The sequence below is a fragment of the Phyllobates terribilis genome, unplaced genomic scaffold, assembly GCF_046119375.1.
Source record: "Phyllobates terribilis strain yellow unplaced genomic scaffold, ASM4611937v1 Scaffold_12__6_contigs__length_324123572, whole genome shotgun sequence".
Taxonomy (NCBI): domain Eukaryota; kingdom Metazoa; phylum Chordata; class Amphibia; order Anura; family Dendrobatidae; genus Phyllobates; species Phyllobates terribilis.
Genome location: NW_027362772.1, coordinates 266,092,962 through 266,116,089, shown reverse-complemented (window position 1 = coordinate 266,116,089; position 23,128 = coordinate 266,092,962). Strand labels below are relative to the sequence as shown.

The following is a 23,128-nucleotide window of genomic DNA, read 5'->3' as shown; positions in this document are numbered from 1 at the left end:
AAAACCAAGATAACACAACTTTTTAAATAATTTTATTAACCACATACATTTCTTAACATACCTGGTAACATTCGTGAATCTGAGCAAAGCTGGTGCCTCCTCTTCTTTTTTGCCGTGGAGGGTGCTTTCCTTGAAGACCTTTGAACCTTCACGGTTTGGCTTGTAGACCGATGATGGCTTTTTTCCTGTGAATGATTATTTTCCGACCACTTGTCTTTCTCATTATTGGCTGCAGATGATGTTGCTTCTTCTATAGTGTCCTTTGTATTATGTTGTCTTTCATGTTTTTTGATTCCCACTGGCTGTGAATGATGTTTTGATGTATCGTACAATTGTTGCTGTGAGTTTTCCTCCCTTGGCTCAGATGGACTGCTCTTCAACTGCATATCGGGAGATTCCAGCGCTGAGGAGTGAACCTAGGCCATTTTACTAGTTTTGAGGGTGGGAGATAAAATGTAGAAAATTTTAGAAACCTAGAAAATAAATGAACATTATGGATATATGCATACACAGTCTTTATTACTGAGGAGGTGTTCTAGAAATTTTTGAAACAGAAACTCCAAGTTTTTGAGGAATTTTGAGTTTTTGAGGAGGATTTCAAGAGTTTCTGCCCAGTTTCCGCTCCTAAAGGACTCCATGTGCACATAGCAAGTATCTGTTCCAAAAACTCCTCAAAAATCTGTGTGCACATACCTGTAAGCTATGTTTACACAAAATATTTTAGGTGGTCAAAAATTAAATTTTTCTAGCAGACACTGCTTCATGAAATGCTTCTTTTTTTGGATGAGTTTTTTAGCAGAGCCACTGACAAAAATATGACAACACAGCCACCAGTGAGTTTATTCAGTAAAAAGATAGTGCGTGTTTTCCTAGCGTGGCTTTTCCTGGGAAAACTTACCAGAAAAAAAGCGTTCTGTGCACATACCCTTAAGCTATGTTTTTTTAGGACTTTTTTGGGAGTGAAATCGTTCCAAAATCATCCTCAAAAAACTACTTGGAAGTCTCTACCTTTTCATTTATATGGAATATCCACAACGTTGTTCACATGAGAAGTTTTTTGAGAGTTTTTTTATTCTGAAAAAACTCTGGTGGGTAAAAAAAACAAAAACAAGTCACTTCTTTGAAGAGGCTTCTCATGGAATCTGCTCCAAACTAGGCACAGTCCAATGAAAAGACAGCAAAAAAACACATCCTAAACTCTTCACAATCTCTTCCGAAGAAGAAAAACTCCTTCAAACTTTCCTGAAGTGGTTTTCACTTGAAAAACTAGTCATTTTTGAAAGTCTCAAGAAACTCTGTATGGCTATGTGCATGCAAAGTCTTTTTGCTGATTTTTTCGGAGCAAAATCTGAGCAGAAACTCCAAGTTTTTGAGGGGTTTTGAGATTTGGAGGAGGATTTGGAGAGTTTCTGCTCCAAAACCTCCTCAAAAAACTCAGTGTGCACCTAGGCTATGACCATAACATTCCTATAATTTCCACAACCAATTGTTTTGCCTAGGTTTAAGTATGGCCATGGGGTCACTGCTCAGGTAGTGTACTGTTTTATTGGCTGAATATAGAAACAAAAACTACGATGAACGTCACAATGGCAAAGATGAGTTAGGTGATTTGTAGAACCGTCTTAGCAATTATTTCAGCACGGTGTAATTGCCATTAGTGAAATACTTGCTTGAGAAAGGCTGTGTGAGGCCTAAGTATTGGACTGACTACTGTCTGTAAACAAGTTCTTCGTTACCCGTAGCAACCAATCACAGCACAGCTTTCATTTTACCAGAGCAGTTTAAAATATGAAAGCTGAGCTGTGATTGGTTGCTATGGGCAGCAGAGACAGTTACATGGTAACTGGTCAATTGACCTGTGGGCCTTATCACTCCTGTTGTTTCACCTCAACCTGTCATGTCAGTGTCCAAGGACGTAGACAAGGGGAATGGTAACTCTAAGTTGTCCTTACAACAATAGACAAGTCAAGAGAGTCAAGAGCCCGCTCCTCACATAGCGGGCATCAGTGATCAGAGCTAGCCACTATCGCTGCTGTGTAACCGATTACAGCGGCATTTAAGTATCAGAAGCTTATTGGGGTGTCTGTTCAGGCACTGCGACGCCCTCCCTGAGCAATTGGGGGGTACTCGGAGCCGGGTCAGTGTAGGGGTCGCGGGGATGCAGTCGTGGCCTAGACCCGTTCCGTGCCCAGGACTGTCACATGAAATAATGGGCTTCTTTTAGGATGAGTGGTTGTTCGACAACGCCACCTGTGGTTTCTGGTAAAGGCCACCAGCGCTGCGACAGTCCTCTGAGGCCGGTGTTTTGGGCAGCTCGGTTGGTACTACTCCCCACAGGCGGAGTAGGCCTCAGGGCAGTGGTAGATAAGACTGTGTGGAGGTATGGTGAGTGCAGTGCCGAGCAGGAATAAACAAGCGGAGGCGGTTAATGAAGTCATCCGGGTCTTTACTCACTTTAGATGAACTTTCAGACGCAAAGCTTCTCTCTGCTACACACGGCGTACTACAGCCACCGGGAAGGGGGTTCAGCACTTCCCAGGTAGATCAGGAGCACCTGTCAAGACCCCGTCAGTGTGTTCCTCTCCTTCTCCTTCTCTTCGCGCTTGTGTTCCTCCCTGGGATCCACTAAGACGACGGGCTTTTCCAACAGTGACGTGAAGTACACAGTCAGATATCGGGGGCCGGTCACCCCTATTGCAGCAGGAATCCGTCTGGCTAAGCCAGAGTGAAGAATACAGGTGGCAACTCCGCTCCGTCCGTATCCCCCTGGGATCCTTTTGCCTGTGGAGCCTATCTCCTCTGCTCCCCTCCAAGGCCTTCTTAGGACAGGACCCTGACCGGGTAGATAACTCTGTCCCGCTCCTCGTCTCAAGGCCAGAGTACGAGGACCGTGTATCTTCAGCCAGCTACAGACTTTTGCTGGGCCCTGACAGAAGACCACAATCAAAGACCTTGAACTTAAGATGGCCGTAGATTATATATCAATCTATAAGTCCTTGCTGTAAGTGTGTCCTCCACCCTCACCCACTACATGGTTCCCCCTATCTTTGGTTCCCCCCAATCTCCTCTATCCCGGGCCGGGGCAGCACCCTGGTGCATTTAGGCCCCCTTCAGGACAGGAGTGGTGTAGTGTTGAGTGTGAAGTGGGGTCCTGAGTGATGCTCCATCCTTACCTGGAAGAGGAGATACCACACCTCTATCTGAGGTGCAGTACCCCTGTGGCGACTGAACCCTCAGGGGCACCACATTCCCACCCGGTAAAACACAGCACGTCCGCGGGCTGCTATAGAGTAAAATACAGGTACAGACATTCAAATTTTAAAAGTTTTTGTAAACAGTTAAACAATCTTCCCTTTATGGGAGTCTTGGATACTTTAACGTTGCATATACAGTACAGACCAAAATTTGGACACACCTTCTCATTTAAACATTTTTCTGTATTTTCATGACTATGAAAATTGTACATTCACACTGAAGGCATCAAAGCTATGAATTAACATATGTGGAATTATATACTTAACAAAAAAGTGTGAAACAACTGAAATTATGTCTTATATTCTAGGTTCTTCAAAGTAGCCACCTTTTGCTTTGATGACTGCTTTGCACACTCTTGGCATTCTCTTGACGAGCTTCAAGAGGTAGTCACCGGAAATGGTCTTCCAACAATCTTGAAGGAGTTCCCAGAGAAGCTTAGCACTTGTTGGCCCTTTTGCCTTCACTCTGCGGTCCAGCTCTCCCCAAACCATCTCGATTGGGTTCAGGTCTGGTGACTGTGGAGGCCAGGTCATCTAGCGTAGCACCCCATCACTCTCCTTCTTGGTCAAATAGCCCTTACACAACCTGGAGGTGTGTTTGGGGTCATTGTCCTGTTGAAAAATAAATGATGGTCCAACTAAACGCAAACCGGATGGAATAGCATGCCGCTGCAAGATGCTGTGGTAGCCATGCTGGTTCAGTATGCCTTAAATTCTGAATAAATCCCCAACAGTGTCACCAGCAAAGCACCCCCACACCATCACACCTCCTTCTCCATGCTTCACGGTGGGAACCAGGCATGTAGAGTCCATCCGTTCACCTTTTCTGCGTCGCACAAAGACACAGTGGTTGGAACCAAAGATCTCAAATTTGGACTCATCAGACCAAAGCACAGATTTCCACTGTTCTATTGTCCATTTCTTGTGTTCTTTAGCCTAAACAAGTCTCTTCTGCTTGTTGCCTGTCCTTAGCAGTGGCAACTATTTTACCAGTAGCAACTATTTTACCATGAAGGCCTGCTTGTCACGCTGTCTCTGTATACTGGAGGTAGGGGGCCTAAGCTGACCCTAAGCTGGGGCCCTGACTAATCCCTCAACCTGGAGGTACTGTTAAAGGTACAGAGGTCCAGGCCGCCAGCGTAACCCCTACCTCCTGAGGATCCCTGCACCTAAGTAATCTAGTCCTGAGAAGGACCCCGATCACAACAAAAGAGGACAAGTAATAATATGCCCACACACAGTACTTAGACGAACGAGACAGTACAAGGGAAAAACCAAAACCACCTTGCATACAAAAACTACACAACTACAACAGAGGGAACACCAACGGGAAAGGAGATAAATGATAAAGCGAGGAAGGGAAAAAACACTCCAAATACACTTATCTCAGAAACTCCAAATACCACGTTCCGCTCTGTTAGTCAGTATGAAATGCTTTCACCGACACTTCCCAAACAGACCAGCAGGCATTTGAAGGAGTCTCACTACAGCAACATTGATTGCAGCTGGGCGAGGCTGGACCTCGTCTAGCACAGAGAGAGAGAGAATTAACTCCCTCACTGCCGAAAACACAAAGCACCAAAAAGTCAGCTGCGAGAAGTCAGGCTGTGTAATCGTGACGATCTTCGTGGCGACACACCCGTGACAGTACCCCCCCTTCTACGAGGGGCCTCTGGACCCTCAGGGCCAGGTTTATCCGGGTGAGTCGTGTGGAAGGCCCGAACTAATCGGTCTGCGTTAATATCCGACGCAGGAACCCACATCCTCTCCTCAGGACCATACCCTTTCCAATGAACCAGGTACTGAAGGGACCGGCGATTAAAACGTGAATCGATGACCCTTGATACCTGGAACTCCAAGTTACCATTGACCACCACTGGAGGGGGAGGTAAAGGTGACGGTACCACCGGCGCCACATACCTCTTAAGCAACGATCTGTGGAACACGTTGTGAATTTTAAACGTAGGGGGGAGGTCAAGACGGAATGCCACCGGATTAATAATAGAACTGATTCTGTACGGCCCAATGAACCTGGGACCCAGTTTCCAGGAGGGAACCTTAAGTTTAATATTCCTGGTAGACAACCATACCCGATCGTTCACATTTAGGTCCGGACCAGACACTCTCCTCCTATCAGCCATACGTTTGTATCGGTTCCCCATAGTATTCAGATTCTTCAGCACCCCTCTCCATACTGAAGCGAGTGATGAGGAAAATCGTTCCTCCTCAGGAACCCCCGAAGAGCCCCCCCTACTGAAAGTACAAAACTGGGGGTGAAAACCATATGCCCCAAAAAACGGGGACTTACCAGTGGACTCGCTCCGCCTATTATTAAGAGCAAACTCTGCCAGAGGTAAGAAAGAAGCCCAGTCCTCCTGGTTCTCTGACACAAAACACCGGAGATATGTCTCCAAGCTCTGGTTCATACGTTCCGTCTGACCATTGGTCTGAGGGTGAAAAGCCGATGAGAATGACAAATGCATCCCCCGCCGTGCACAAAACGCCTTCCAGAACTTGGACACAAACTGAGACCCCCGATCAGACACCACATCGGAGGGTACCCCGTGAAGCCTCACAATCTCCCCAATGAACACCTGCGCAAGAGTTTTAGCATTAGGGAGAGCCGGAAGAGCGATAAAATGTGCCATCTTGCTGAACCTGTCCACTACAACGAGTATGACCGTTTTACCCGAAGACGGAGGGAGGTCCGTAATAAAGTCCATAGACAGATGAGTCCAAGGACGCTCCGGGATCTTCAAAGGTAAGAGGGCCCCAGACGGACGGGTATGTGAGGTCTTAGAGCGCGCACAAACCCCACAGGACGCGACAAAAGTTACCACCTCCTTATGTAAGTTAGGCCACCAAAACCGACGCGAGAGGAGATCCACAGTTGCTTTACTCCCCGGGTGTCCTGCCAAAACTGAGTTATGGTGTGCCTCGATCACCTTTTGTCGCAACTGATCTGGAACAAACAGTCTCCCCGGAGGTCCAACAGGGGCGTCCCCCTGAGCCTCCAATACCTCCTCCTCCAGCTCAGAGCATACTGCCGAAACCACCACCCCCTCCTGAAGAATAGGAATCGGGTCGTCCGTATTCCCGGCCCCAGGGAAACTACGAGATAAGGCATCCGCCTTTACATTTTTTGACCCAGGACGATATGTAACGACAAAATTAAACCTGGTAAAAAACAATGACCACCTAGCTTGTCTGGGATTCAGACGTTTCGCGGACTCCAGATATAGCAGGTTCTTGTGATCGGTGATGACGGTGACCGGATGGACTGCCCCCTCCAAAAAATGGCGCCACTCCTCAAAAGCTAACTTAATGGCCAAGAGTTCCCTATTGCCGACATCGTAATTCCTCTCAGCGGACGACAATTTTTTAGAGAAAAAGGCGCACGGATGCCACTTACCAGGGGACGAACCCTGTGACAATACTGCTCCCACCCCTACCTCGGAAGCGTCTACCTCTACAATGAATGGCTGTGACGCATCAGGTTGAATGAGTATGGGTGCCGAGGCAAAACATTTTTTCAAGGAGGAGAATGCTTGACAAGCCTTGTCAGACCACCTAGAAAAATCCGTCCCCTTTTTAGTCATGTCTGTGAGAGGCTTAACCATGGACGAGAAATTACGAATGAACTTCCGGTAATAATTAGCAAACCCCAGGAAACGTTGTAGTGCCTTAAGATTCTCTGGCCGATCCCACTCAAGAACTGCCCCCACTTTCCCAGGGTCCATACGAAAACCGGACGCTGAAACCAGGAAGCCTAAAAACTGGAGTTCCTGTACAGCGAACACACACTTTTCCCATTTGGCATACAGTTTATTATCCCGCAAGATCTGTAACACCTGCCTAACGTGCTCCTGATGAGACACCAGATCCGGCGAGTAAATTAAGATATCATCCAGATATATGACAACAAACTGTCCCACCAGGCGGCGAAAAATGTCATTAACAAAGTGTTGGAACACCGCCGGGGCATTAGTCAGACCGAATGGCATAACAAGGTTCTCATAATGCCCCTCCGGAGTGTTAAACGCCGTCTTCCACTCATCCCCCTCCTTCATCCTAATCAGATTGTACGCCCCCCTGAGATCCAACTTAGAGAACCATTTGGCGCCCACGATCTGATTAAAGAGATCGGGAATAAGTGGGAGTGGATACGGATCTCGGACCGTAATCCGATTAAGTTCACGGAAATCCAGGCAAGGGCGTAGGCCTCCATCTTTCTTCTTAACAAAGAAGAACCCCGCAGCCACCGGTGAAGATGAAGGTCTAATATGCCCCTTAGCCAGACTTTCTGAAATATAATCCTTCATGGCCTGCCTCTCAGGACCAGAAAGGTTATACAACCTAGCTTTAGGTAACTTGGCCTCAGGGAGCAGTTTTACAGAACAGTCATACTCGCGATGAGGAGGTAGTTCCTGACACCCTTTCTCCGAGAATACATCCTCAAAGTCCGCCAGAAATGGAGGTAAGACCCAAGGAGTAACCGCACCGATGACCGTGTTCATGCAGTTTTTATTACAGAATTTACTCCATTGGCTTATCTCTCTGGTTTGCCAATTAATAACCGGGTTATGCTTAGTTAACCAAGGAAGGCCCAACACTATAGGAGTGGGAAGACCCTCCAACACGTAGCAAGACAACAGTTCTTTATGTATCGCCCCCACTTGAAGTTTTACGTCATGCACAGCTTGCAAAAAACTTCCCTGACCGAGAGGCCTGGCATCGATCGAGAATATGGGGATGGGTTTAGCCAACTCACTCAATCGCATACCTTGAACCCGGGCAAACCGAGCATCAACCAGATTAGCCCCGGCCCCACTATCCAGAAGAACAGATATCCTCTCAGTTCTCGTACCCACCACCACCTCCGCCGGTACGAGAAACTGAGACGAACCTAGGGACGAAATACCTACTCCCAGATTGCCGTCCACCACACAACCTGGGATCAACAGTTTTCCGACGACTCTTCACTCTGCAAGGGACGGGATGGACACCCCCCAATAAAATGTCCCTTTCTCCCGCAGAAGAAACACCTTCCTGTCTTATGGCGCACCACCGGTCCCCTCCCCCGAAATTATGTCCCTCCTAATTGCATAGGCTCCTCTGGACTGACCAGGGGAACCACCATATGAGGGGACCTTGTAGGAGGTGGAGTCATCACAGGGGGTCGAGTTATCCCGCACCTCTCCCGAAGCCGTCTGTCAACGCGAATAGCCAGGGCCATAGCGGCTTCCAGTGACGCGGGAGAGTCATACTGTGCCAACACATCCTGTAATTTGTCGGATAAACCTTGACAAAACTGGCTCCTAAGAGCCGGGTCATTCCACTGGGTGTCCGTGGCCCACCTACGGAACTCCGAACAGAATTCCTCCGCCGGACGATCTCCCTGCTGGATCCTACGTAACTTAGACTCAGCAAGGGAGATCCGATCTGGGTCATCATATACGAGTCCCAGAGCAGCGAAAAACCTATCCACTGACTGGAGAGCCGGGGAGCCCGGGGGAAGAGAGAACGCCCAAGATTGTGGGTCCCCTTGTAGGAGCGAGATGACAATTCCCACCCTTTGTTCTTCACTCCCCGATGACCGAGGCCGCAGCCGAAAGTACAATTTGCATGCCTCCCGGAAAACAAAAAACTTGTCCCGCCCCCCAGTGAACCTGTCAGGGAGAGCTACTTTAGGTTCTGGTCCGGCTTGCTCCTGAGGATGCAAAACCTTGGACCTAACGTCCGCCAGCTCCATGGACAAACTCTGCAACTGCCGAGCTAGACCGGCTACTGGATCCATGGTAGCTGGAGAAAAACTAAGTGGGTCGGTGAAAATGTCACGCTGTCTCTGTATACTGGAGGTAGGGGGCCTAAGCTGACCCTAAGCTGGGGCCCTGACTAATCCCTCAACCTGGAGGTACTGTTAAAGGTACAGAGGTCCAGGCCGCCAGCGTAACCCCTACCTCCTGAGGATCCCTGCACCTAAGTAATCTAGTCCTGAGAAGGACCCCGATCACAACAAAAGAGGACAAGTAATAATATGCCCACACACAGTACTTAGACGAACGAGACAGTACAAGGGAAAAACCAAAACCACCTTGCATACAAAAACTACACAACTACAACAGAGGGAACACCAACGGGAAAGGAGATAAATGATAAAGCGAGGAAGGGAAAAAACACTCCAAATACACTTATCTCAGAAACTCCAAATACCACGATCCGCTCTGTTAGTCAGTATGAAATGCTTTCACCGACACTTCCCAAACAGACCAGCAGGCATTTGAAGGAGTCTCATTACAGCAACATTGATTGCAGCTGGGCGAGGCTGGACCTCGTCTAGCACAGAGAGAGAGAGAATTAACTCCCTCACTGCCGAAAACACAAAGCACCAAAAAGTCAGCTGCGAGAAGTCAGGCTGTGTAATCGTGACGATCTTCGTGGCGACACACCCGTGACACTGCTGCACAAAGTCTCCTATTAACAGTTGTTGAAGAGATGTGTCTACTGCTAGAACTCTGTGTGGCATTGACCTGGTCTCTAATCTGAGCTGCTGTTAGCCTGCGATTTCTGAGGCTGGTGACTCGGATAAACTTATCCTCAGAAGCAGAGGTGACTCTTGGTCTTCCTTTCCTGGGGCGGTCCTCAAGTGAACCAGTTTCTTTGTAGCGCTTGATGGTTTTTGCAACTGCACTTGGGGACACTTTCAAAGTTTGCCAAATTTTTCGGACTGACTGACCTTCATTTCTTAAAGTAATGATGGCCACTCGTTTTTCTTTACTTAGCTGCTTTTTTCTTGCCATAATACAAATTCTAACAGTCTATTCAGTAGGACTATCAGCTGTGTATCCACCAGACTTCTGCACAACACAACTGATGGTCCCAACCCCATTTATAAGGCAAGAAATCCCACTTATTAAACCTGACAGGGCACACCTGTGAAGTGAAAACCATTTCCAGTGACTACCTCTTGAAGCTCATCAAGAGAATGCCAAGAGTTGTGCAAAGCAGTCATCAATGCAAAAGGTGGCTACTTTGAAGAACCTAGAATATAAGACATATTTTCAGTTGTTTCACACTTTTTTGTTAAGTATATAATTCCACATGTGTTAATTCATAGTTTTGATGCCTTCAGTGTGAATGTACAATTTTCAAAGTCATGAAAATACAGAAAAATCTTTAAATGAGAGGGTGTGTCAAAACTTTTGGTCTGTACTGTACATATATATATATATATAGTATAAATATAGAAAACATCAAAGAGACATTAGTACTGTAGAAAATACGGTATAAAGTGTCAGTTCAGCAGCATGAGGGACCTGCCCAAAACCCTCAACGTAGGCCCTGGGGTTGCTGCAGGGCATGGAGATCCCGAGTTGGACCTCCATTAGAGCCACACCAGACAGGTTTTGCTTCTGAGGTCTGAGTTAGAGGTGGTTTTGCATAAAACCAATAGGGAGCACCTAAATAGGTGCAAACTATATACAAGTTAGTCTGTCACATGCTTAGCGTCCGCAGGGACAAATGTCTCTTCCAACTGAATCCGGGTGTAGCAAAACTTGAAAACAAATAACTGTTCACACAAAAGTTCACACAAAGGGGAGATGCATCTCCCGGGGCTGCTCAAAAGTGGTATCCCCACCGGGGAAATGGCTCATCTTTCCCGACAGAGCCTGACCGGTCCTTTGTAGGTAGGTGAGTGGGGGCATCCTCCTTGAATACCCTGTGGACATCCAGGGCATACCATCTATGCTCCCCGTGGTGGCGGGTGTACGAAACCAAATTGCCCGGGTAGAGGTTCCGGCCAGGGTGGCCCTGCTCCAGCCGCGGCTCGACGTCCCGCCGGTTGACGAACCCGTCCCGGTTGAACTGTGGGCTGCGGATGAAGCCCCATCCTGCCACCTGGTGGAAGCGCACAATAACGCCTTCTTCCCGGGGGCCTGGACGGGTGGCCTCCGTCTGGCGGGCCTGCGTTTTGGCAGCCTTGGCGCGCACCTCCAGGCGCTCACAACGGATCCTCCTGTCACGCCGCTCCTTCTCAAACTGGAGGAGCTCTTTTCTGCAAGTCTCCTCCCGCCTACGCGCTTCGGTCTTGGTTTCCCGGGGGAAGCCCATCAGGTCGCCCCCCCCCGGTTGTCCCAGGCAAACTCTTCGGCCGCTTGACAGGTGACCGGAGGTGCGGGTAGCGGCAGTAACAGGGGCTGCTGCGGGCCCTCTGTCGGTGCGGCCCTGTCCGGGTTGGGGCAGGTGTTCACCCAAGGAGGCGCAGGGTTTCCCGGATCGGGAGTCGGGAGGCATAGCAAGTCTCCGACAGTGGCGGTGGCTCGGGTCTCGGCCTCCGGGGCCAGGAGTTGCTCCCATACGATGGCGCCCGGGGATAGGGGTGCCGGCAGGATATCTAGGAGGGCTTCGGTCCGTCCCGCACCCGGGATAGGGGTTTCAGCCTTACCCGCATTTGGGCTGCACAGGGCCTCCTGGGCTTCCTCCGCCTGGGCTGGAGCCTCACTTGTCAGGCACGATGAGCTCTGGCGGCGGGCCCTGATCCTCCGCAACACCTCTTCTCTCCATTCTGCGGCGGCCAGTCGTTGGGCCTCTTCGACCCTCCGGGTCAATTCCTGCGTTTCACCACGGAGGAACTCGGCCTCCTCTGCGGTCAGGTGGATTCCCTCCATAGTGAGGGAGGTAGCAGCAGGTGGGCCTGCGACGGAGGACATCTCCTTTGCTGCTTCCATCTTTGCTGCTGGGTGCGGTCTGTTTCTCCTCCTTCTTTTGGGGCTGCTCCAGGGCAGCTGGCTGACGGGCACTCCTTGGGACGTCCCATCCGTCTTGACGGACACTACTATGCGGACTGTTTCTGCTGGAGGGGGCGGTCTGCACTTTTGGCGCCATTGGGGAGCCAGGCCCACGATGGTAGGTCTTAGGTTGCTGTTGTTTTTGCACATAATGGCGTCCGTTCTTCTTGGGCGAGCGCCACATTGAGTGTACAACGACAGTCTTTTTGTGAAAGGGCGCACAGTACCTGTCGGCAATGGGGATTAACATCTTCCGTTGCTGCGGGCACGCAATCCTGCCGACTACGCCAAGTTGCGACGCCCTCCCTGAGCAATTGGGGGGAACTCGGAGCCGGGTCAGTGTAGGTGTCGCGGGGATGCAGTCGTGGCCTAGACCCGTTCCATGCCCAGGGCTGTCACATGAAAATAATGAGTTTCTTTTAGGATGAGTGGTTGTTCAACTACGCCACCTGTGGTTTCTGGTGAAGGCCACCAGTGCTGCGACAGTCCTCTGAGGCTGGTGTTTTGGGCAGCTCGGTTGGTACTACTCCCCACAGGCGGAGTAGGCCTCAGGGCAGTGGTAGATAAGATTGTGTGGAGGTATGGTGGGTGCAGTGCCGCGCAGGAATAAACAAGCGGAGGCGGTGAATGAAGTCATCCGGGTCTTTACTCACTTTAGATGAACTTTCAGCCACAAAGCTTCTCTCTGCTACACACGGCATACTGCGGCCACCGGGAAGGGGGTTCAGCACTTCCCAGGTAGATCAGGAGCACCTGTCAAGACCCCGTCAATGTGTTCCTCTCCTTCTCCTTCTCCTTCTTCTTCTCTACCCGCTTGTGTTCCTCCCTGGATCCACTAAGCCGCCGGGCTTTTCCAACAGTGACGTGAAGTACACAGTCAGATATCGGGGGCCGGTCACCCCTTTTGCAGCAGGAATCCCTCTGGCAAAGCCAGAGTGAAGAATACAGGTGGCGACTCCGCTCCGTCCGTATCCCCCTGGGATCCTTTTGCCTGTGGAGCCTATCTCCTCTGCTCCCCTCCAAGGCCTTCTTAGGACAGGACCCTGACCGGGTAGAGACAGTGGTTAACTCTGACCCGCTCCTCGTCTCAAGGCCAGAGTACGAGGACCGTGTATCTTCAGCCAGCTACAGACTCTTGCTGGACCCTGACAGAAGACCACAATCAAAGACCTTGAATTTAAGATGGCCGTAGATTATATATCAATCTATAAGTGCTTCCTGTAAGTGTGTCCTCCACCCTCACCCACTACATGGTTTCCCCTATCTTTGGTTCCACCCAATCTCCTCTATCCCGGGCCAGGGCAGCAGCCTGGTGCATTTAGGCCCCCTTCAGGACAGGAGTGGTGTAGTGTTGAGTGTGAAGTGGGGTCCTGAGTGATGCTCCATCCTTACCTGGAAGAGGAGATACCACACCTCTATCTGAGGTGCAGTACCCCTGTGACGACTGAACCCTCAGAGGCGCCACAGCACCCATTGTCTTTCCCCTTTTCACGTGATAGGTTGCCATGGCATCCAGTGGCTGCCATCTTGGTACTCCTGTGAAGTCAGGCCACGGGCTTTATAGGCCACTATGTACCGTAAAACCAAAGTACTGCAATATATAGTACAAGTGATAAAAGAATTGAAGGTTCAAGTTCCCTAATGGGCCTAAAAAATAAATAGAAAGTTTTAAAGAAAAGTTAAGATTTAAAAAAAAAGTTTTCATTGCCCCCCTATTTCCAATAATAAAAAATAAATTACTTAATAATATAATCTGCCGTGTTTGTGCAAGTTCAGGCAGATTTATCACTAAGAGATTAACATTGCTGGACTAGTCTGGCAACTAAGCAGCTCACTGTCTATGGCCTTTGTACATGGAGAGCCTGGTGTGGGTGGGTTTAGCTGTGGTGTGGCAGGGTTAACTGTGATGTGGGTGGGGTTAGGAGTGGTGTGGCAGGGTTAACTGTGATGTGGGCGGGGTTAGGAGTGGTGTGGCAGGGTTAGCTGTGATGTGGGCAGGGTTAGCTTTGATGTGGGCAGGGTTAGCTTTGATGTGGGTGGGGTTAGGAGTGGTGTGGACGAGGTTAGCTGTGATGTGGGTGGGATTAGCTTTCTCAGCTCTGCTTCATTCTAAATCTAAAAGCTCTGATTGTGTCAGAACAGCTGCACACAGTAATCTAAGTGACACATCATTGGATTCAGCTTTTCTTTTCCTACATCAGGCTGCTCTCAGATGAGGAAGCAAAAACCTGCTGACAGACTCCCTTTAAACAGTTGGCTGCACACCAGATGGCGAAGCACGAGTCACCAAAGCCTGCAACAAATGGACCTACAGGTGGTTTTTCACACGCTGGTTCTGCCAGAAGCGTTGTGTTCCGACCTGGTGCAATGATCTCAGATTTAGTTGCTTTCTTCTCCTGCTCCTTTGCAGGTCATTGTATACCCAGAAAAGGGCAAGTGTGAATACAACAGAAAAGACAATGACCTGGATGAAATCCAATCCACCTATACTGGAAACTAGAGACCTGACATGCCAAGTTACTTATTAAAAAAAATGAAAAAAAGAAAGAAAGAAAGCTGCTGGCATGAATGAAAATGAAAAACAGACGATGGCTCATAACTTTCTAATCTGAAGGAACATTTTGCACTTGCCAAAAGCTGATCTCCTGCCCATAAAGTGAGCAGCTAGAAGTAGTTGTGTTACTTTCTTGGATGAAATTTCATATGGCGCTTAGGATCTGAAATGACCTCATACGTCTTACTACAGTGAAGGGATGTGAAAAATGACTTGGCCAGGACTCCAGTGCTAATTCTTATTCTGTCAGTACTGATTATTACGCTTTACGCTCTACATAAATGATGACCAGTCACGGACAATTCACTTCGAAAAATTAGGCGCTTCATAGGGTCATAAGGAAGTCTTCCAGCGATCACATGATCAGTTCACAAGAGGCTGCTGAAACCTCCAGTGATCAATCACTAAGACCCAATTCAGACATCCGTTTTTCACATTTGTTATCTATATACCCATTACAATCTATGGGAGGTTGTTCAAGTATTTTTTTTAATTGGATCACTGATAAAAAAAAAAGGGTCACAATTTTTGCATATGAAAAAAAGAACATTTTTTAGTAATATTACACAAACATTTTGTTTATTTAAAGGGGTTGTAGGCCTTATTATTTTATTAAATGCGTGTATTTTTAGCTAAAAATATATATTTTTTTAATTAGCTTTCATTAAAAATTTTGCACCGTTAGCCTTTTAAAGCATGTGAATTGCACTGTTTATTGCCAGATGCAGAAGGAGCCAACCGAGGATCGATCAGTGAGCTCATTCTGACAGTCTAACGGGAGAGTTTGCAACCGTTGATTGATTTTTTTCTGAACTCCTCTCAGCTGATTTATGACCACAGACCACATCAAAGTTTAACATGCAGGGAAATAAAAAGTCTGTAAAAGCAAATGTTTTAATGAAACTAAATTGTAAAAAAAAAAGCCAATTGATTATAAATAAATCAAATTTGCTTAGAATTTGCCAAAATTCAAGGATTCAACAAATTGCCTGCCGCCATTTTGCTGAACCCTTAAGGACCCCAAAAGGGGTTAAAAAAGTTATACTCACCTCTCCCCAGCCCCTCACTTATTCAACCACAAAGCTCCTCTCCGCACCTGTCATCATTTGCTTCAGCATGTCGGATTTCCAATGACCGATCCTTTTGTTCTCCAGGAGATAAGTCCCTGTACGACACTGTATTGTCTCTCTCATAGGGAACACAGGAGCATCCAGCTAAGCGGAGCGTCCCTGGGTGGGGGGACTCTGGTGGGGGACTCTGGAGAGATAACTGTTGGCTGAACAATGGCCGAACGATTGTTCAGCCGACAGCTATATAATGTGCATGGGGGGGAGGGGGTGGGGCTTAAAGGGAAGTTATTGTCAGAAAATGGCCTATTGTTTTAAAAAATTACATTTAAACACAAAAAAAAACTATTTTAAACATTTTGGCCACTTTTTTTTCCATATCACAATCTTTATTAAAAAAAAAATAAAAGTATTGCAATTTTCACACTGACCACTGGGGCTTTTTTAGACTATAATTTCCTGTTATTTCAGGAAACAACACATGTACATAGTCACAATAAACAGACTCTGACCCTATCATTTGTATTGAAGTATTTTATAGCCGTGTGCAAAGATCATTGTGAAGGGAGGGGGAGCAGAGTCAGCTGTGACATCGCTTATTGTGATTGGTTACCCACTGTATATATAGAGGTGTTACCAGTCATTGTACAGGAGGAGGAGGTGAGCTGTGACACCACCTATTGTGCACGGTGGATCCTGTGTTATCTACTTTATATAGAGGTGGCATCAGTCATTGTACAGGAGGAGGAGGTGAGCTGTGACATCACCTTTTGTGATTGGTGGATTATGCGTAATCTACTGTTTATAGAGGTGTTACCAGTCATTGTGCAGGAGGAGGAGGTGAGCTGTGACATAGGCTATTGTGCATTGTGGATCCTGTGATATCTACTGTATATAGAGGTGTTATCCGTCATTGTACAAGAGTGGGAGGAGATGAGCTGTGACATCACCTATTGTGAATGGTGGATCCTGTGTTATCTACTTATATAGAGGTGTTATCAGTCATTGTACAGGAGGAGGAGGAGGTGCGCTGTGACATCACCTATTGTGAATGGTGGATCCTGTGTTATCTACTGTATAAAAAAAGGTGTTACCAGTCATTGTGCAGGAGGAGGAGGAGGTGAGATGTGACATAGGCTATTGTGCATGGTGGATCCTGTGATATCTACTGTATATAGAGGTGTTATCCGTCATTGTACAAGAGTGGGAGGAGGTGAGCTGTGACATCACCTATTGTGAATGGTGGATAATGTATTATCTACTGTATGTAGAGGTGTGATCATTCATTGTACAAGAGTGGGAGGAGGTGAGCTGTGACATCACCTATTGTAAATGGTGGATCCTGTGATATTTACTGTATATAGAGGTGTTATCAGTCATTGTACAGGAGGAGAAGGGGGTGAGCTGTGACATCACCTATTGTGAATGGTGGATCCTGTGTTATCTAGTGTATATAGAGGTGTTATCAGTCATTGTACAGGAGGAGGAGGAGGTGAGCTGTGACATCACCTATTGTGAATGGTGGATCCTGTTATCTACTGTATATAGAGGTGTTATCAGTCATTGTACAGGGGAAGGAGGAGGTGAGCTGTGATACCACTTATTGTGATTGGTGGATCCTGCGTTATTTACTGTATATAAAGGTGTTACCAGTCATTGTGCAGGAGGGGGAGGAGGTGAGCTGTGACATCAGCTATTGTGATTGGTGGATCTATTGTTAGCTAAGGTATATAGAGGTGTTACCTTTCATTGTAATCCTGCCTCTGATGATAAAAAAACAGCTTAAAACTCTTCCTAAAAGGACTGGAAGTATAAGTCTTAAAAAGCCAGAGGCCAGTGGAAAAATTGCAAGATTACTAATTGTGTTTCTTTATAAAAAATGCCACATTATTTGTTTTTTAAATTCATATAAAACAAGAACCTGATTATTTTCTGATTATAGCTTCCCTGTCAGCCTCAGATCAGATCAGAGATCAAATGATTGCTTTACCCGAATTGTCATTGCTGTCAATCATGAGAAACCCACCGTGAGGGACACGTCAGCATTAAAGGAATCTTCATTTACTCGGCTAAATTTCCGGTTGATTCTTCAAAGAAATTGAGTTGATTAAATACATCATTGTCCATAGCTGAAGCTTAATGTCTGTAAGAATAGACTCTGGCTCCAAAATAAACTCCAAAACCTAAGAAGCCACGGACACAATGGCCCTAATAAAGGTGTCATATGATCACAGGAAAGAGGAGGCTGAGCCTTTCCTCGTATCACATCCACACCCTAGGCTTCTCCAGCACACTGAGACATACAACACTCCGGTTTTCTCACACAAATCAGATTTCTTTTTCAGGGACTATTAACAGAAGCCAAGTACGGACCAGGCTCCGGGGGTCATCCTTTTGTTCAACTAGAATTCTCTTTATATAGGAGATATTATAGAACCACAAAGGAAATGCAGATGTCTTCTTTCTCATCAAGAGGTGGACCTCAAAATTCAAGACATTTAAAGGCATTGTCACTAAGCTCCGCAAGCAAGAGCTTGTTAACTCATTGATTGACTGCAGCCCTGTTGATAGGTCAGCGCTGCAGACAAACAACAGGGATCAGTGGCAGTGCAACTGAGCTCAATGACTGGCTACAGAGCTGTTGACTAGGAATGAACAGACCTGTGGAAGATTGGGTTCTGGTACCCGACCCAAACTTTATTCCAAAGTTCAGTTTGGGTACCCGAACTTGAACCCCAGACTTTTGATCTGGAAAATATTCTCTCTCTGTCTATTTCCTTCGGAACTCCGAACATTGCAGAAGTCTATGTTCAGCATTTAGCACCGGACATTAATTGTCCGGTACGAACCGCAAACTTTTAAGTTTGGGTTCGCTCATCTCTAATGTTGACCTGATGTCCGTGAGGTCTAAGACCTCAGAAGCTATGGAGAACCAGCGCTGTACCCAAAGGAGGTAAGTAATATTCCGTTTGTTAATTAGTAGGAGCTTTTTTGAAAAGGGACAGCCTCATTAAGACTGAAATTAAAATAAACTAGATTTGTGACTTTTTGCGAGGACAGAAGTGGATGTGGCGTCCAATTAGACATAGTTTAGGCCACTGATACTTTTCTGCATATGCTGTACTTGTGTTCTTCAGCTTAACCCCTTCCCTACATATGATGTACACTTACGTCACATGTCGGGTCCTTGTTTTTGGTTCGGGCTCACACGCTGAGCCTGCATCTTTCCTGGCAGATGAAGGCTGCACTGCACTGCTATGTAGAGTACAAACAATCAGATGATCTCAAGTTCAAGTCCCCTAAGGGGACTAACAAATGCAGTAAAAAGGCAAAAAGAAATAAGAAAAATCTAAAAGTTCAAAATCACCCCCCTTTGACCTATTAAATTAAAAAATAATCACATATTTAGTATCACTATGTCAGTACAAGTTCGATCTATTAATATGTAATAATGAATTAATACGATCGTTAATTCAAAAAAGCCAGAATTATGGGTTTTTTTGGCAGCCTCAACACTGCAATGTGAAACGTTCAAAACATCATGTCTACCCCAAAATGATATCAGTAAAAATGTCAGCTCAGGGTGCAAAAAATAAGCCCTCACTAAGCCCCAGATCCCAAAAAGTTATGGGTCTCAGAAAATGGCGACGCAACAAAAATTTTACAAATTTCCCCAAAAAATGTCACCACTGAAATAAAAAATATCCTATACATGTTTGGTATCTGCGTACTCGTACTGACCTGGAGAATCATATTCCCAGGTTTATTTTACCTTTAGGGAACATGGTGAATAAAAACTACAAAAATCAATTGTGGAATTGTACTTTTTTTGCAATTTCCATGCACTTTTCAGTGCATCACATGATAAAATGATTAGTGTCAATCAAAAGTACAACTCGTCCTCCAAAAAAAGCCCTCGCACGGCTAGAAGGACGGAAAAATGAAAAAGTTATGGCTCTTGGAAGAAGGGGAGAAGAAAACCTTAACAAAAAAATGGAAATTGGCTGCGAAGTAAAGGGGTTAAATAGGTCATATATTAACTGGATATGCCATAAATGTGTTTAATCAGTATGGGCTCCAACAAAAATATGTCGAAAGTTGTGATCTGTTGGGTCTTGATCCTCCACCAATCACAAAGGGCAAAAGTTATTAGCTGACAATTGTGCCCTTAAAGGGAACCTGCACGCTAATTTTTACATATGGAATAAGTGGTATGACTGGATTGGTGCTTGTCCTACAACAGAAATTATCCCTGTTTTGTAGAGATCCAATGTGCCAATCATCAGAAACGAAGGTGAAAGTCATGTGTAAATCTGTCTGAAGTGCACTTGGAGCTGGTCACTGTATCTGGATCGATTCTTCCAAGAGCATTGACACGCCCCAATGCACTTTCAGTCTAATTTGCATATGACTATTACACTAGATTTCTCAAATTGGATCTCTACAAACCAAATAATCATTTTTATTGAGGGACAAGCAACTATACATCCATAGCACTACTTCCATATGTGAAAATGGGATGACAGGTTTCCTTTAATCTCTCATCTTTCCTCGGCAACACTTCGACACCTTAAACCACATTTTTTTATTTCACTGTTTTTCGGAGACCCGTAACATTTTTATTTTTGCATTGATGGAGCTGTTAAAGGGCTATCGATACCATCCTGGGTTACATACAACGTTTTGATCACTTTTTTATTGTAATTTTGTAGGGAATTGTGATAACCAAAAAAGTCTGGAGTTTTCATTTTTTCTCCTCCTTAAGGCATTGACCATTTGAGTTAATTAGTTTTACATTTTGATAGATCCGACTGTTACGAACGTGGTTGTACCAAATCTGCTTTTTTTTTCTATTTTTAATGGGGAGAAAATGGGATTTATCAATTTTTACATTTTAAAAAACTTTTTTTTTAGCCCCCTTAGAGGATACAACTGTATATAATATCTTCCGGTGAAGCCCAGCCTGTATCTGGGCTTCACAAGAGGACAAAGATGGCAGTCATAGGGGCAGTCAGCAGAATGCCAGCATCCATGACAATGCATCAGCACCACGCGTCTTGTTGTAAGAGGGCAGATGGGAACCAGTGAACGCATGATTGTGCCATTTAAAGGGAACCTGTCACCAGCTTTTTTTTATATAACCTACAGCCACCACCTGTCAGCCCCATGGGACAGCAGTCTATAATGCTGCACATATGATTCCAATTCACCCTGCAAGGCAAAAAAAGTCCTTTTATTATACTCAAAAGGGGGGCGGTCCGGACCAATAGGCGTTGCTGGTCTTGGTCCAGTGCCTCCTCCCTTATTGCAATGCCATCCTCCTTCTCAGCTTTGTGTGGATGACGTGTCCTACGTCATCCACAGAGTGTCCAGCATCACGCTCCTGCACAGACGCACTTCTCTCTGCCCTACCAAGGACAGAGCAAAGTACTGCAGTGCGCATGCGCCAGTGCTCTTTTGACCTTTCCCAACACATGCGCACTGGAATACTTTGCTCTGTCCTTGGTAGGGCAGAGAGAAGTGCGCATGTGCAAAAGCGCGAAGGGGAACACTTTGTGGATGACGTAGAACGTGTCTTCCACACAAAGCACAGAAGGAAGATGGCATCGCAAGCACATAGGAGGCACCGTACAAAGACCATCGGACCGGATTGCCCTGTAGATGAGTATAATAAAAGGTCTTTTTTTGCCTTAAAGAACGAATTATAGAATGCTGTCACATGGGGCTGAAAGGTGGTGGCTGTAGGTTATATCAGAAAAAAATGGTGACAGGTTCCCTTTAAATGCCATTGTCAGTGATTAACAGCAGCGATTGAATTGTTACACAACTGGCACTTGCTGGGAAGGGTGCAGGCTCAGCTCTTGTGCCTGCTGCATACAAGGAAACTGAACATAAGAGGAGAGTCACACGACCATATAACTTGTACGAGGATCGCAACACAATGCTTAGACTGGCCGTCGGCTCTCCCGACACAAATGTGACAGCTGCATAGAAATACATGCTGTCACGCTCCTGTCAGGAGAGCCGATGGCCAGTCCGAGCACTGTGCTGCGATCCTTGTCCGTCTGACTCTTCCCTAAGACATACTATTACGTCCTATGGCACTTATGGGTTTACTAGATCTCTTAGACCTGATGAGATTAGTGTCCCACTCCCCTCTCCATAGATTTCAATAACCAGAAGAAGCAACTGATAAATGGAGAAAGTAACATTTTTTCAATAAGATACATTACAATTTTTTTTTTTTGCTTGTACGTTACAATTGATTTATGCAAAGTTTGCTAAAAATTAAGGGAGCATTTCATTTTCAGGATGCTTTTTAGAACTGCAATACGTTATTATAAGTTCCTACAATGAGTTTTCGATAAGGTTTTGATTTTGCAGATTCTCTGCACAATTTCTGCACTTATGAAGTAAAACAGGTTACTTGCAATTTTTCGAAAACCCGCAGCGTAAAAAAAGCTCACCAAAAACTCATTGTGGGAACGAAGCCTAAGAGATTAGGTTTTAATAAGACCTTGGTCACACTGACACCTTCACCTCTATAAAGTGCACAGCTGTTTTGAATGCTTTATCTGTAATAGTAAAGAGAAATATCTGTCCCCATAGGGTACACAGAGATGAAGGCAAAATATAATACAATGTTACAATATTGCCATGTTTTGCTATTAGTACAGTATGTGCTGGGAATAAGGGAGACATTTCTCTCTTTCCTTATTGACATGATATAGCAATGTGATACAAATATTTATCATATTTATAGATATATGGCTGTTTTTATTTGTTTGTGTTTTGTTTTGTTTCTAAATGTTGCAGCTTTTGTTCCCTGCAATGCTCGCTCCATAATGAAATAAGGCTGAGAAACTCCACATTTTTCTGCCCTCATTCCGTTCTGTAACCTTTCACATCCAATATAATAACATGAAGGTGACATAAAGATAAAATGTGCAATTCTATTTGTTTTTACCCTGATTCTTTCAATACTTTGCAGCATTCCTGGATTTTTCAGTGCTACTCCCTCCTGTTTGGTTTGCTTTTTTTATTTTTTTTATATTTAGCACTACGTCCCCATAAGCACTAACCTGGCTTCACCTGTGTGATACTGACAGATCCACTCAGTGCAAGAAGTCATTATTATTATTATTTTTTTTCTTGTAGAAGCTGCTTCTCTTGTTGCTGGGACACCGAAGGGTGTTCCACAACTCTGGCTTGTCAAAGTGTAGCACTGCCTACAAAAACACCCCCCTTCTCCCTTTTAGCAGCCTGTTCCCTAGCAACTCTTGGCTGGAGACCATATTGTATAGGGCATTGTCCACTATAACACACGCTCCATTGTCTGATACATCCTGCCGTGACGGAACACAAACAAGTGTCAACTTTACATAAAAAAACTGTAAATATTATCATAGAATCCTAGAACGTTAGAGTTGGAGGGGACCTCCAGGGTCATCATGTCCAACCCCC

General features: G+C 45.9%; 1 protein-coding gene across 2 annotated transcripts in view; it reads right to left on the bottom strand.

Moving 5' to 3' along the window:
• Positions 1-22,916, bottom strand: part of TTLL10 (tubulin tyrosine ligase like 10) — a 100,908-nt gene extending 77,992 nt beyond the window's left edge. Inside the window, exons 1-2 of one of the 2 annotated variants that reach the window (XM_073656978.1) lie at positions 22,747-22,916; positions 62-429 (exon numbers count right to left, since the gene is read on the bottom strand). In XM_073656978.1, coding sequence (XP_073513079.1) covers positions 62-386 — 325 coding nt within the window. In that variant the 5' untranslated portion in view covers positions 387-429; positions 22,747-22,916. The remainder of the gene's footprint in view (positions 1-61; positions 430-22,746) is intronic. The other variant, XM_073656977.1, reaches the window with a different exon arrangement.
• Positions 22,917-23,128: the final 212 nt, after the last annotated feature.